We start from the raw sequence: 14052 nt of genomic DNA, 5'->3' as shown, positions 1-14052 counted from the left end.
AATGCCTAACTTTTGCTTAGTGCTTTATAAGTATTATTAATATTCTTTTAAAGAGCTGTCACATAAGAATTTTGGAAAATAGCAACACACCAAAAAACAAGGATTTCATAAAACAAAAAGAATGTCTCTTTATCAGGACTCAAATTAAAATAGGAACATTCTAATTTATCGCACTGGCAAGCACATGGGGTATCAGACTCTAACAACTGTTATTGGAAGAACAAACTAGTACAACTTTACTGCAATTTTGCAATAGTCTTAAGAGTGTGAAAAGTGTTAAGACACACTTTGACCCAAGAATTCTCCTCTTACAACTTATCCTAAAAGAATAACTGCTAATATGTTAAGTATTTAGGAATATTGATTGCAGTGAGGTTTAGTGGGAAGAAACTAAACAACTCAAACATTTATGATAGAATATTGCCCCAACTCTTCACTGTTCTATATCAGGATTATACATGCATACTGTCTGGCATACAGTGGCAAAATTCACTTATTCCAGCTGATACTGACTCACAAAGCTAGCTGCTCACGTTCAGGAATTTTGTGAGCCAACCCTAGGTATCTTGAAATCAGCAAATGCTACAAATCAGCTTTATTCCTGCCCCCCTGGAAAAGCCAGTTGGTAAAGCATTTACCAGCACACCACTGGTAACTTGGCAATACCTCAGTGCTATTGACCATGGCCAAGGGATTTGTTTTAGCTAATGGAATGTTAGTGAATGTGATACATGCAGAGGTTTTAAATGTGCTCAGGGGTTAGCTTCCCCTCTTGTATTCCTGTCATTTGTCATAAGGAGAAGGTGTCTAGTCCAGAGAATGAGAAACATGAAACAGACCAATACTCAACCTACAGCCTAGAGCAGAGCTGTCCCGAGTGACTACCAAGACTCATGAACAAGAAAAAAGAAGTATATTGTGGTAAGCCACTGGGATTTTGAGGTCATTATGCAGTAAAACCAGCAAAAGACATTCTTCATCAGTAGAGCAAACTGACATCCACATAATAAAATATCATACACTTTTTTAAAGAAATGGACACCAGATGCTGAGACAGACAGAGATAAACCTGGGAAGATAAGATGTTCTGGGTGCAAAGTAGTCTCCCTGGAAAGAACAGGCTTTGAACTGGGCGGTGCATAATAAGAATATGATTAGCAAAGTGCTGAGCAAAGGCTGTTTCAAACAAGAAGTGGGTACAGAAGATGACTAAGGGGTAGCCAAGTAGGATGTTCAACTAAGGCATTCCTGGAACATGAACAACTGGAGAAACTTGTACTCTTTGTATCTCTTCTCCTCCTGTGGAAGGAGTATTTCCATCAGCTGTTTGAGGTGGTAGGAGAGGGATTAAGGACCTTGTAAGCATGTTCATGTTCAAATACTACTACTCAATCTCTGAGTTTCCTGGCTAGCTGAAGGGCTTTTATTTGGCTGTTTGGGAACTGCCTCTAATGATCTCTCTCCCCATTCTTTATCCCCACCCCCAACTCTACTCCAGAGCTAAATCACCTTAAGTAAATGTTGAACAGAAGTCTAAAAAATATTGGTGTGAATATAAGAATTCACCCAGAGTGCTACATGTCTCAAAACTTTTTTTTTAAGATTCTATTTATTTATTCATGAGAGACACACACAGAGAGAGGCAGAGACACAGGCAGAGGGAGAAGTAGGCTCCATGCAGGGAGCCCGACGTGGGACTTGATCCTGGGTCTCCAGGGTCACACCCTGGGCCGAAGGCAGCACTAAACCGCTGAACCACCTGGGCTGCCCTGTCTCAAGACTTTAAATGTGGTAGATTTATATTTGAATTGGAAATATGTCCTGGCTAAACTATGTTTTTAAGAAAGGCTTATGAAATATAATAGTATGATTTTTTATTTAAAAAGTTTACTTAGAAAAGTGAAAGGATATTACAAAAACATTAGCAATAGTTATCTCTAGATAGTGAGCTATAAGCAATTTTTACTTTTTTGGGAGGGGGCGGGCAGAGGGAGAGAAAGAATCTTAAGCAGGCTCCAGGCCCAGCACAGAGCCCAATGCAGGGCTTGATCTCACAACCCTGAGATCATGACCTGAGCCAAAATCAAGAGTCAGATGCTTAACCAACTGAGCCACAGAGATGCCCCAGCCATTTTTACTTTTAAAAAAACTCAAACAATATGGAAAGGTACAATGAGTAAGTTTTCGGTTTTGTTAATTATAAAACAAAGCTGTTAATATTTCAGGGGGAAAAGCTGGTACACAAGACAGTGGGTATTCTATTCTATAAACCAACAATTTTTGGAGTTAAACTAAATAAAAGTGACAGCACAATAGACTTGAGTCCAAAACAGTCAGTCAGGATTTATAAATGACGTTATAAATGCACAGCCAACGTGGTGATGTACATGTTCTGCTTATTGGTCTTCTCATATTTCCTCAAGACTTAGATATAGCAATAATCACTTGCATTAGGATTTCTCAAAGTGACATTCCCGGAGTATTAAGTTGGCAAATTCCTGAGTACAACCCCAAACTTAGGGATTCAAAATTCCAGGGAGAAGGGACCAGGATTTGGCAATTTTAATAAGCTCACTAAAGACTGAGAAGACAGACTCACCTACGTGGTAAAAAATATGTGACTAGTTAAATGTAAGCTGTACTGAATTTTGAAAAAGGAATGCAGAGCTTATATTCTGTTGGTGAGTTCATCAAGCTTACTAAATTATTGCTCTTGCACATTTAAGGCTAAAGCCTATGTTAAACAAAATCTACTTAAAGATGAATTTAAAGTCTTCATTAGTAAAAAAATTATAACTATAAGATTAAGTTAAATTATATTCCTTATTGAACTGAATAATCTATTAACTCTCAGAAATTGCTTTGTATATCACAAAGTGCTCTTCCCAAATATACTTATTTTCCAGCACCTAGTACTGGCATTCATACATTCAAATCTGTCTGCTGAATGAATGTCCAACATTCACTTATTAAGTATGAATGAATTTGCAAGTAACTGCTAACATAAACACCTTACATACATGTACTCTTTTAATCTACACTAGAATCCTGTATGATAAGTACTATTCTCTCCAGATAATGAGCAAACTGAAGCAAAGTGGGGAAAAGACTTGCCCAAGCTAGTCAGTAGATAGACCCAAACCAAGGTAAGCTGGCTCCAGAATCTGTACACCCCCAAGATATACTGCCTCCCTGATTTAAAAACATTATTCATCTAGTAATAGATTCCCTAAGTAAAGCTATCATTTCTTTAAAGATTTTATTTTCATCATTTTAATATTTAGCATTTGACAAAATAAACACTATTTCAAATTTTTCTGATCTGTTTGTTTAATACATTCCTAAGAGCTGAATGCTTTCATCTTCTGTTGACTTCCTCAATGGAAATTATTAGAAAAATTATTAACCTTTTCCCAAGATATCTATGGTCTTATTCTGAAGACCTGCAACTTATAAGCTTTATTTTATTATAAAATATATTCACTATAAGTATGAGGAGTTAAAAATCTTGTCATTATTAACTTATCATTATATATTCTTCCAGGTTTATTATAGGCATAATACTCCCATTTTTCCAGCACTACTACCAAATAAGTAAAATCACTATATAAATTGAGAGGAACTGAAAATGTCTTACTCTGCAAAAAACGAGAGGAAATGAATTACTGTCATAAGATAAAAAATATCTTAAGCTACCATTCCATAACATAAATCCTGTGAACGTTACTTTTTACAAATACCTATGTTTTGGCTTAGAGTAATCGTTTTCTAAAAACCAAAACAGTTTCATAGGTGCTTCATAAAAACCTACCAGCAATCTTACCTAAAAATTTACTTTTAGAGAAAAAGCTTCACATTCAAGAAATAGGAGACGAGTTTTCTTCTATTTTGCTATATACTCAGTTTTGTTTTTCAGCATTAAGAATTGAGTTTTAGTGTACACCTTAAGTTTACATAACGTTTTATATCAAATATTTCTGATATTTTTATATCAAATATTTTATATCAAATATATCAATATAATTCAATATAAAAGAAAAAGAATTGAATTATGTCTGAAGTTCTAAGTAAAAAGAACCTGAATGTTTATTCTACCCTGTGTAACATGGCAGTCAACAGCTACTCCTTGATTATGTCACTTACACTACCATTCTGAGGTCCTAGCCATTTCCTTATTTCCAGCACAACATAGACCTGGAGCACTGCCACACACCCTGCAAGACCATAACATGATATGCAATACAAAACGATCTCACTACCTGTTACTCATGTTTCCTTTACTTCAAAAGTAACAAATAATAGGACCCCAGTTAAATACCCTGGTTTACATAAGGCAGGTCCAAACCATATTCTCCAGGATCCTACTCTTTGAGGTGTCTGAAGAATGCTGTGGCTGTTGGCTGCATTTCCCCCTAGAACTGCCTAATCCAAGAGGCCTGCTATAATTGCTAAATATAACGTAGCCATAGCAAGTTTCTTGAGTAAAGTCCCCTAACAAAGACTCTAGATAACATGCAATGGTTACCATATCTTTATAATATATCACAGTTTTACCCTACGTCCGCTATCACCAAGCGGACTGATCACCAAGCCTGGCTGATCAGAAACACCTGTGGAACTTTTTAAAAACAGATCACTCGGTCTTACAGTCTTCCAAGAACACATTCACTCACTCTTCTGCTTCCCAAAGGCTAATTTGAGTAGATTGATAGTGAAACTGAGTAAAAAAGAATTTTTTTAGTCACCTAGATCCTTGCTATTCAATGCACAGTCAAAGCATCAGAAGCATCAGCATCAACTGGGAGCTTGTTGGAAATGCAGAACTTCAGGCCCATCAGACCTGCTGAACAGACTTGCAGCTTAACAAGATCCCCAGGTGATTAGCACAAGCATTAAACACCAAAAAGCACTGCCCTAGACGATTCTGATGTATGGCCAGCTTTCAAAAGATTAATCCCCTAACCCTTAAAATGTATAAGGAAGAATATGAATAAATTTCTAATGTACTTTGATTACTGTGGAGGGGCCCCCATGAAAGTCAAGAGTAACAGATTTTTAAGACGCCCAAAACTATGGTTTCACTCACCCTTGCATTACATATGGGAACTGATGACTCTGTGCTGGGTCGGTTTGTGCTTGTGGAAGGGTACGTTGCCTCAATCCCTCTGAGGAAGAACTGGCAGCTAAAGACAAGGTTTCTTGACTGGATGATGGAGTTGTTGATCCTGACTGATCTGAACTCTACAAACAAAAATGTAATTATTTCTTCTAGGAGACTTAATTCATCGCAATCATGAGATTAGAGACACATTGTTAAAAATGCATTTATGAGATCCCTCTGCGAAAAGTGAATCTTAGAAATATACTGATCTGAATCTTGTGCCCAGTGTAATAGGCTGATATTTTAATTCTGATGAGATTAAGAGCTCAGAAAACCAACAAATGCAGGTATGAACAAGATACCAATCAAGATCTTAAAATTCTCATGTTCCAAAAAAAAAAAAATTCTCATGTTCTGATGATGTCATTAACTCACAGATTCAATAACTTTAAATAATATAACCCCTTGAAGATCACCCCAATTCGTTGCTGTATGAAAATAGTTCGTCACATGTTTTATGTAAATTTAAATCATAATTACATTTGATATAAATTACAGTTATCCCACTTTAAATAGCTGGACACAATATAATTTTAATATCCTTCCAACTTCTTTAGATTCAGATTTTACCTGTACTGCCTTCCTATTGACTGGATGTCTTTTTGTATGTCTATCTTCCTAAATCCTGCCATATAAAAGGTCCCAAGGACACTGGTCTTTTTGCAAAACTAACAAAGCTTTCTTTAAAGATTAGTCTGGGGATCCCTGGGTGGCACAGCGGTTTAGCGCCTGCCTTTGGCCCAGGGCGCGATCCTGGAGACCCGGGATCGAGTCCCACGTCGGGCTCCAGGTGCATGGAGCCTGCTTCTCCCTCTGCCTGTGTCTCTGCCTCTCTCTCTCTCTCTCTCTCTCTCTCTCTGTGTGACTATCATAAATAAATAAAAATTTTTAAAAATAAAAATAAAGATTAGTCTGCATAAAGTAGACACCAAGTAGGTGTCTACCTAATCAGACTGAGAAGTCTAATCCTTAGGGACACAAACTGGTAAAGGCCTCTTTTTTGTCAAGATCTCATTAAGTTGACCAGCATAAAATAGTATTCATTTATTTTTTTTTATATAAATTTTTTTTAATTTTTATTTATTTATGATAGTCACAGAGAGAGAGAGAGAGAGAGAGAGGCAGAGATACAGGCAGAGAGAGAAGCAGACTCCATGCACCGGGAGCCCGACGTGGGATTCGATCCCGGGTCTCCAGGATCGCGCCCTGGGCCAAAGGCAGGCGCCAAACCGCTGCGCCACCCAGGGATTCCTGGTATTCATTTAAAAAGAAAATTAACAGAAGAAAGGCATAGCCATTTGGCAGCACAGCCTAATTTTGCTAGAACTAATTTCTTTTGACCTTAATATTAGATAACTCTTGCATGACTAGATTTTTAAGACAGTCTCAAATCCCATTGAAATTTCTCTTAATATTAGATAACTCTTGCATGACTAGATTTTTAAGACAGTCTCAAATCCCATTGAAGGGGAATTCAACTTAATTTTCCCTTGATATTTTTCATATTTTCATTAACACAGCTTGAAAAAGCTGAATATATATATACTAACGACATGAAATCATGACTGAGAAACCATGAGACAAGTCAGGAGAGGTCTTTCTTAACAAAAACTGAAGCAACACAACTGTGTCCAAAGACTATCTCCTGAACTCTGTGCCAATGCCGATATTTTCTCCCTTCTTATGAAAGGTAGGAAACATAGAAAGACCCTTGGGTTTACTGACAAACTATACTTCAGTTTAACAAAAGCTAAATTCCCATAGCTAGTGCTAGAACATACCACTAAGGCCATACTAATTAAACGTAGTAAATAAAGGATCTAATTCTTAAAGAAGCAGTTAAATAGTAATTACTGAAAGATCCTTCAATTAGTTATCACCTCTGCCATCCATCTCCTCCCTAAAGTTTTCGCTAGATTCTTCACAAAAAGGAAAGTATATCTGGCAGTATTTAAGTAAGTTCCTTGCCCAAGAGGTTTAAAGCAACCTTCCACTCATCCAATCCTTTTCTCTCACCACCAAAGGTGTCATATAAAACCTTAATGAGAAATCAAAAACAATTTAACATAAAGAATTTGTCTTTAAAACTTACAGAGTATATCTAATTTGAAAAGTTCAACTATTTAAAATATTCCCAAAACAATTTTAGGCAGATGGAAAAATAAGAAGGAAAAAATGAATACTCAAGTTTGAAAGAACTGAGTAGGTTAAGTAATTTTTCCTCCTGAAGTTGAAATGTATGCCCAAATCTGGTCATTTGAAAAAAACAAACTTCTTGACCAAGTAATCTACTTCAGGAAGATCTAGCATACTCCAAATATAAATAATTTAATTCACCTTGAATAAAACACAGTATATAGAGTACTTTTAATATTTTTGAAACTTTACTGTCCCTGGATTTTAAATTATGCAACCCTATCATCAATCTGTTTCCTGGGTATTTTAGTAATTAAACTACTGAATATTGGATCTTCCATCCTTATAGCAAAAAACTCATGGGGAACAAGCTTCCAGGGACAACACTATGCACTGGTTCTCTAAAAACAAAGTTTAAACAGCCTAACTCAAGTTGTTCAAAACACAATCTCACAACCCACAAGCTCCAATTGTTCTGTTTTTCACTTAATAGGATAATCAGAAAACTTTAACATTTACTCCTCCCAAAACAACTCACAGAATTGCTGCTGGACGCCAGTGCTTCAAGACTTTCTCTAGTGGTGCTGGATTTTGGAGAACTGGGAGGAGTCCGAGAAGTACATACTAGATGAACCATATGATACTCATCTTGCTAAAATTAAAGAAGATTACATTTAAAGGGTAGTACTGGAAAATGTATAGTTCAAAAAGTTGGTAGCTAAGGTGAAATATTTAGCTCAAATTTTAAGTTCCTTTCTAGCATAGCCATTTTATACAATAAATTCTTGCCATGTGAAGGTACATTTACCTTTTTAGTATTTGGGGCCCTTCTGAATTCAACATATTCCCCATGCTTAGAAAATCGTCTAAATACTCAGTACCTACTATATGAAAAAATAATTACTTTGTATATCAAAGAGTCTTGAAGCAAGCAGGGCTGTGTAGTCATATCAATGCAATCTATTACTTCAACATAAAGACATCTAGCATCTTAATATCAAAACTAATAGTCACATTGAAGTTTAGGCCTACAAACTTCAAGTAGTGAAAATATTTCCATTACTTGAGACTACAGCCATAATAAACTCAACTGCAACTACTCTCATTTGCCTTTATTTTAACAAGGTGATGGATAGTGTTTTTTTTTTTTTAATTCAAAAACTAGTTTTACCTGTAACAATTATACACGTACAATTAAAGTGTACGTTTGACTACATTCAGTACATATTCCATGTGTTTCCATAAACCTACAACTAAGACTGAAGGAAAATATTCCAATAAGGATTAAGATTGGCATTTAAGCTTAGTGATTTCATGAGTTTATTTATAGTCAGGCATAAAGCTAGTATGGAAGATGGAGAAAGGAGAGAAAATAAAAGAGGGCAGAGAAGAATAAAGGATGCCTCAGCAACTTTTAAAGAAAGAAAGGAAAGAAAACAGAATGATAAAGAAAAGGGGACAGTAAGAAAACAAAGATGCCCAGTTGTGAGAAAGAAATAAAGCTACCAGAAACTAAGAATTTATCAACTGCCTCCCATAAACCTAGAATTGTGCTTAACTCTGAGGTAAATCCAAAAAAAGGATCAGAGTCAGCCCCTCGCCTAAAGAGGCTCATATTATTAAAAGTTCAGAATAGCACATTAAAACACAATTAGAGAATAGATAAAGTCTTTTGCACAAAACAGAGAAGCAAAAATTACAATTGCTTGAGAAATTTGGAGAAAGGAGTTAATCGCATCAGAATGCTAGGGGAAAGGCATTCCCAGAGACAGCATGACATGAACTATGTCTATCAAGGGAGGTAGAAAGCACATCTGATTTAATATCCTCTTAGCTTCAGAATACAGAATACTAAAAAGCATCCAAGGATAAGATGTTTATCCTTAGAAGCCTAGTTTCAAAGGTCATACTAATCATAATTAACTAGTTCTCATTCACCTTTGGGAATGTTTCTACAAAACAATTTATAACTAACTAAACAGCTAAAGCTAATAGCAGCATCTACCTGAAAAAAAGTAAAAGGGTACACTGACTTTAACAAAAATGCTTTAAAGGTCTATTCAAAATATAAGCATATTGTTCAAAATGTTTTAAATAAGGGACACAACAGTCCTTTAACTGAAGCACTTTTATTTTAACTGTTCTCGTCAGAAATCATTTCTGAAAGCAAAAATCTTTTAAAGGAATATAAGGGAAGGGAGAAGAAATGTGTGGGAAATATCAGAAAGGGAGACAGAACATAAAGACTCCTAACTCTGGGAAACGATCTAGGGGTGATGGAAGGGGAGGAGGGCGGGGGTGGGGGTGAATGGGTGACAGGCACTGAGGGGGGCACTTGACGGGATGAGCACTGGGTGTTATTCTGTATGTTGGTAAATCGAACACCAATAAAAAATAAATTTATTATAAAAAATAATAATAAAATAAAAATAAAAAGTATTCACATGCATAGTCTAGCCATCCTTGGATTAAAATAATAAATAAATGTATATTTCAAAAAGCATAGAGCAGAAATGTTTTTAAGTATAAACACGGGGAAAGGTGAACAGGTGGAACCCAAAGGATTTCTAGGGTAGTGAAACTATTCTTCAGGATATTATAAGGCTGGATACATGTCATTACACATTTGCAAAAACCCATAAATTGTACCACACCAAGAGTGAACCCTAATGTAAACTGTGGACTTTTGATGATAATGCTGCATTAGTGTAGTATTCTGCATACGATGCCAACTGTAACAAGTATACACTCTGATGTGGAATTTTGTTAGTGGGGTAGCCTAGGCATCTGTAGAGGCAGGAGGTATATGGGAAATATATGGGAAATCTCTATACCTTCTGTTCAATTGTGCTATGAACCTAAAACTGCTCCAAAAATTCCAGTCTATCAGGGCACCTGGCTGGCTCAGTAGGTAAAGCATATGACTCTGGATCTTGGGGTCATGAATTCAAGCCCCATATTGGGCTTAAGGGCTTCCTTAAAAAAAATCAAGTCTGTCTAAAAGGAGGGGGGGAGAAATCTGCTGCAATACTACTATTTTTGAGGGGGCTAGGGAAGAGAGGCTGTTATACCACTTTGGCAACCTAAAACTACCTGATTAAAATGAAAGTAATAACAAGAAGTCACACTGGCAAAGCTAAAATTTCAACTATCTAAACAGAAGAAATATACCAGTATAAGATTTTTTTTTATGTTTCCCACAGGTGATCATAAACATAGAGGAGAGGATATAGAATATAGATCTTCTAAATCAGATTAGAGATATCCAAAAGAACATTAAGAGTTAAGTCAAAGAGTTAAGGTGAAACATAAAAGCTATGTATTTGATTCTGCTACATTCACAAACAAAAAGTAACATCTCAAATGCAGGGAAGCTCTAGGAGTATAATTCCACAAATGAACATGAGGTAAGAGCTGACCTTACAATAACTAACATTCCAGCTGATTCTCAAAAAACTACATTGAAATATACTTAAAAAAAAAAGAAACATATTTTAGCTCTAAGCACCAACATTCAAAGGTTGCCAACTGATTGACCAATTGGACTTCCATTCATTTCCTGTCCTGAAATTAAACTCCTAACTCAAGCAATTTGTATTAAAACATCATGCAGTTTGGTCAAAAGGGGATTTAAGAGAGAGAAGATTATTAGTGTAAATCCTTCACTTCTATTTGAATGCCCTACTCCTGCTCTACTGATCAATCAATACTGCTTTCTGATACAAGATGTCAAATACCAGGACACATAATCCTATTTCATATTTAGCCATCACATAGCTATATAAAACTATTACCTAAACTAATTAGAATCTATTATTATGTTATTTTCTAGTTCATGTTTACCTGTTATGCTACCCAAAAGGGTTGATTTTAAGTATCTAAAAACTGAACCACCTGGATATCAATAACACTTCAGAACATATCTCCTCTCACACTCTGAATGTATCTGGTATCAAATAGTGGTAGAAAAGCTTACTTTTCTGAGAATGTCTTTCAGCTGCAGATGATCGGGAAGCAGTCTGCCCGAATACACCAATCTCTGATCCTTCGTCAACTAAGAAATGGGACAAAGAAAAGAATTCAACTTTTTCTAATTACACAAATTCGAAGTTGGGAATAACATGCCTAGAATGAGTAAAGTAAAACTCCCTTTAGGCACAGATGAGCAGAAAACTGACAGAATTTAAGAATTTTTTTTTCCAAATTCTACTTAAAACATTAAGAGCTCAGCATATGGTAGTCTATCTATTGAGGATATAATAAAACACAGACAATTACCATTTAAAAAAAAAAGGAAAAATGGTAAACTGGAAGTTTGCCTTCTCAACCATATTGCAATCCATGTATGACTATCATTAAAAACCTTCAAGACTATATAAATGAGAAAGTGGCTGGCCTTCTAGTAGTAATAGTCAACAATGGGATAAAATTTCAAGGTCACCATAGTTATTTTGAATTGTTTTGCCAGTATTTTTAATCTAAGAGAATACACAAGATTTATTTTCTTCTTTACTAACATCATGCAGAATAACTTAATGGTTTTGGTTCAAGATCCATTTGGATTTAGTTACAGTTTTACATAACTGTTCTAGTTTTTATTATTCCTGCCACTCTCACAAATACCTCCATACATTTTTCAAAAACACAAGATTAAGAAAAATCAACTCAAGTGCACGGAGATTCAGCTGCCATGTCTATATGCAATCAAGAATAGGAAATACATTCTGGTTACTTCTGCCCTATTTTGTACATAATAAATCTGCTAAGTGCTCATACTGCTAACCAGTAAAGTATTTAAAATCAAAGCATTTATGTATGGTCCCCATAAGACCTCCTATTTCATAACTGGAAAACAGGCAGATGTTCCATGAATTCTATTAAAACAATTAAATATTTAAAAAAAAAACAAATATTAGCTGTATCAACAAACTGCTAAATATGCCAAATCCAAGCAACAGCTGTAACAATTTTCAAACAGAATATATGTATTCAGTGTGGCTACTAAAAAGGGTCTTATATTAAAAATAATCATACTAGAACCTGTCATACTGAATAAGATCTGGTTCAGAGAATCTTAAGTAACCAAAGACGAAAGGAAAGGTATAGCTGTCTTTCCAAGATACTTAGCTGTTAGGCATAATCTAGATTCTCCTGGAAGTATTTTTGAGTGTGGCATTCCTAAAATGCATAAGTTCAAATTCCCATATATAATAACCAAGTCAACACAGGAGGTGATTTTTTAAAAATATATCTCGCAAATCTTGAAACTTCAAACAATACATGTAAATATTGAGTGTGTGATGAATAGTTAATTATATAACATAAGTTAAAAGCCAAGTAGATAATAATTGATTTAATCCTTCAACAAAATGAATTCTATAATGCTTTATAAGCTTCCATAACATACTTATTATTAATTCAGTTGGAAACTAAAAAAATTTTGATAAATACTACATCATAAACTATCATTTTTCCATCAGTACAAGCATTTAATAGATACTTCTATGTCATATCAACATTCCACATAAAGGACATCAGTCTTATGATTTTTTTTTTTTACTTTACTATGAAAATTCTCAAACATACACAAGATAGAGAGAAAATGAACTCCGAGGTACCATCTTCAAGAATTCCTAAATATTCAACTCCAACAATTATCAATATTTTACTATTCTTGTTTCATCTATCCCCCATTGCCTTTTTGAGGAGAAAGAGATTTTTAAAACAAATATCACACGTCATTTCTTTTCACCGTAAAAACAGTATGTGTCTGGAACAGGTTTGGGGATTTTTTTCAAATAACTGAACATTGCCACAGTCAACAAAATAGTCAATTGGGTCAACTTCAAATAAATTTGTATCTTCCCACAACAAGAGAACATCAATTTTCTTGTTTTATTTTAAAGATTTTATTTATTTATGAGAGACAGAGAAAGAGAGGCAGAGACACAGGCAGAGGGAGAAGCAGGCTCCCTACAGGGAGCCCAACGTGGGACTCAATCCCTGGACCCAGGATCACCCGCTGAGCCAAAGGGAGATGCTCAACCACTGAGCCACCTGGGCAGCTCAAGAACATCAATTTTCAAAAAAGCAGAATACAGTAACAAAATATAACAAAATTACATGGCACGTCCCACAAAGTACAGGAAGCAAAAACAAGTATGGATGGGGATGTGGAGAAACTGGAACCCTCACACACTGCTGATAGGAATGTAAAATGGAACAGCCCTTGTGAAAAATTTTGACAGTTCCTCAGTTAACAGAGTTATTATTACCCAATGAAGGGCGCCTAGATGGCTCAGTCAGTTAAGCAGCAGACTCTTGGTTTTGGCTCAGGTCACGATCTCAGAGTCCTGAGATAGAGCCCCTAGAGGGGATCCATACTCAGCACAGAATCTGCCTGAGATTCTCCCTCCTTCCCCCTCTGCCCTTCCCCCTGGCTCACACGCTCTCTTTAAAATACATCTTTAAAAATTAAAAAAAAAAGTTACCTGATGACTCAGGGTATATAATTCCATTCCCAGGTATATACCAAAGAGAATTGAAAACTTATATCCATAAAATAACTTGCATAAGAATGTCCCTAACAACATTAGTCATAATAGCCAAAAAGCAGAAACAACCCAAATGTCCATCAATTAATGAATGAATAAACAAAACTCTTTAAATATGTTATATTTATGACATGTAATAAATACTAGTTGGACATAAAAAGTAAAGAACTGATACATGCTAAATATGAGTGAACCTTGTAA

The 14052-nt window shown here is 35.4% G+C and overlaps 1 protein-coding gene across 1 annotated transcript in view; it reads right to left on the bottom strand.

The window, feature by feature from the left end:
• Positions 1–14052, bottom strand: part of HERPUD2 (HERPUD family member 2) — a 34099-nt gene that overhangs the window by 12594 nt on the left and 7453 nt on the right. Inside the window, exons 2-4 of the mRNA XM_077856214.1 lie at positions 11274–11351; positions 7836–7949; positions 5087–5241 (exon numbers count right to left, since the gene is read on the bottom strand). Coding sequence (XP_077712340.1) covers positions 5087–5241; positions 7836–7949; positions 11274–11351 — 347 coding nt within the window. The remainder of the gene's footprint in view (positions 1–5086; positions 5242–7835; positions 7950–11273; positions 11352–14052) is intronic.

The sequence above is a fragment of the Canis aureus genome, chromosome 18 (genome assembly GCF_053574225.1).
Source record: "Canis aureus isolate CA01 chromosome 18, VMU_Caureus_v.1.0, whole genome shotgun sequence".
In the NCBI taxonomy this organism is placed as follows: domain Eukaryota; kingdom Metazoa; phylum Chordata; class Mammalia; order Carnivora; family Canidae; genus Canis; species Canis aureus.
Note: the sequence above shows the minus strand (reverse complement) of the source record. Positions and strands in the feature narration are given on the sequence as shown.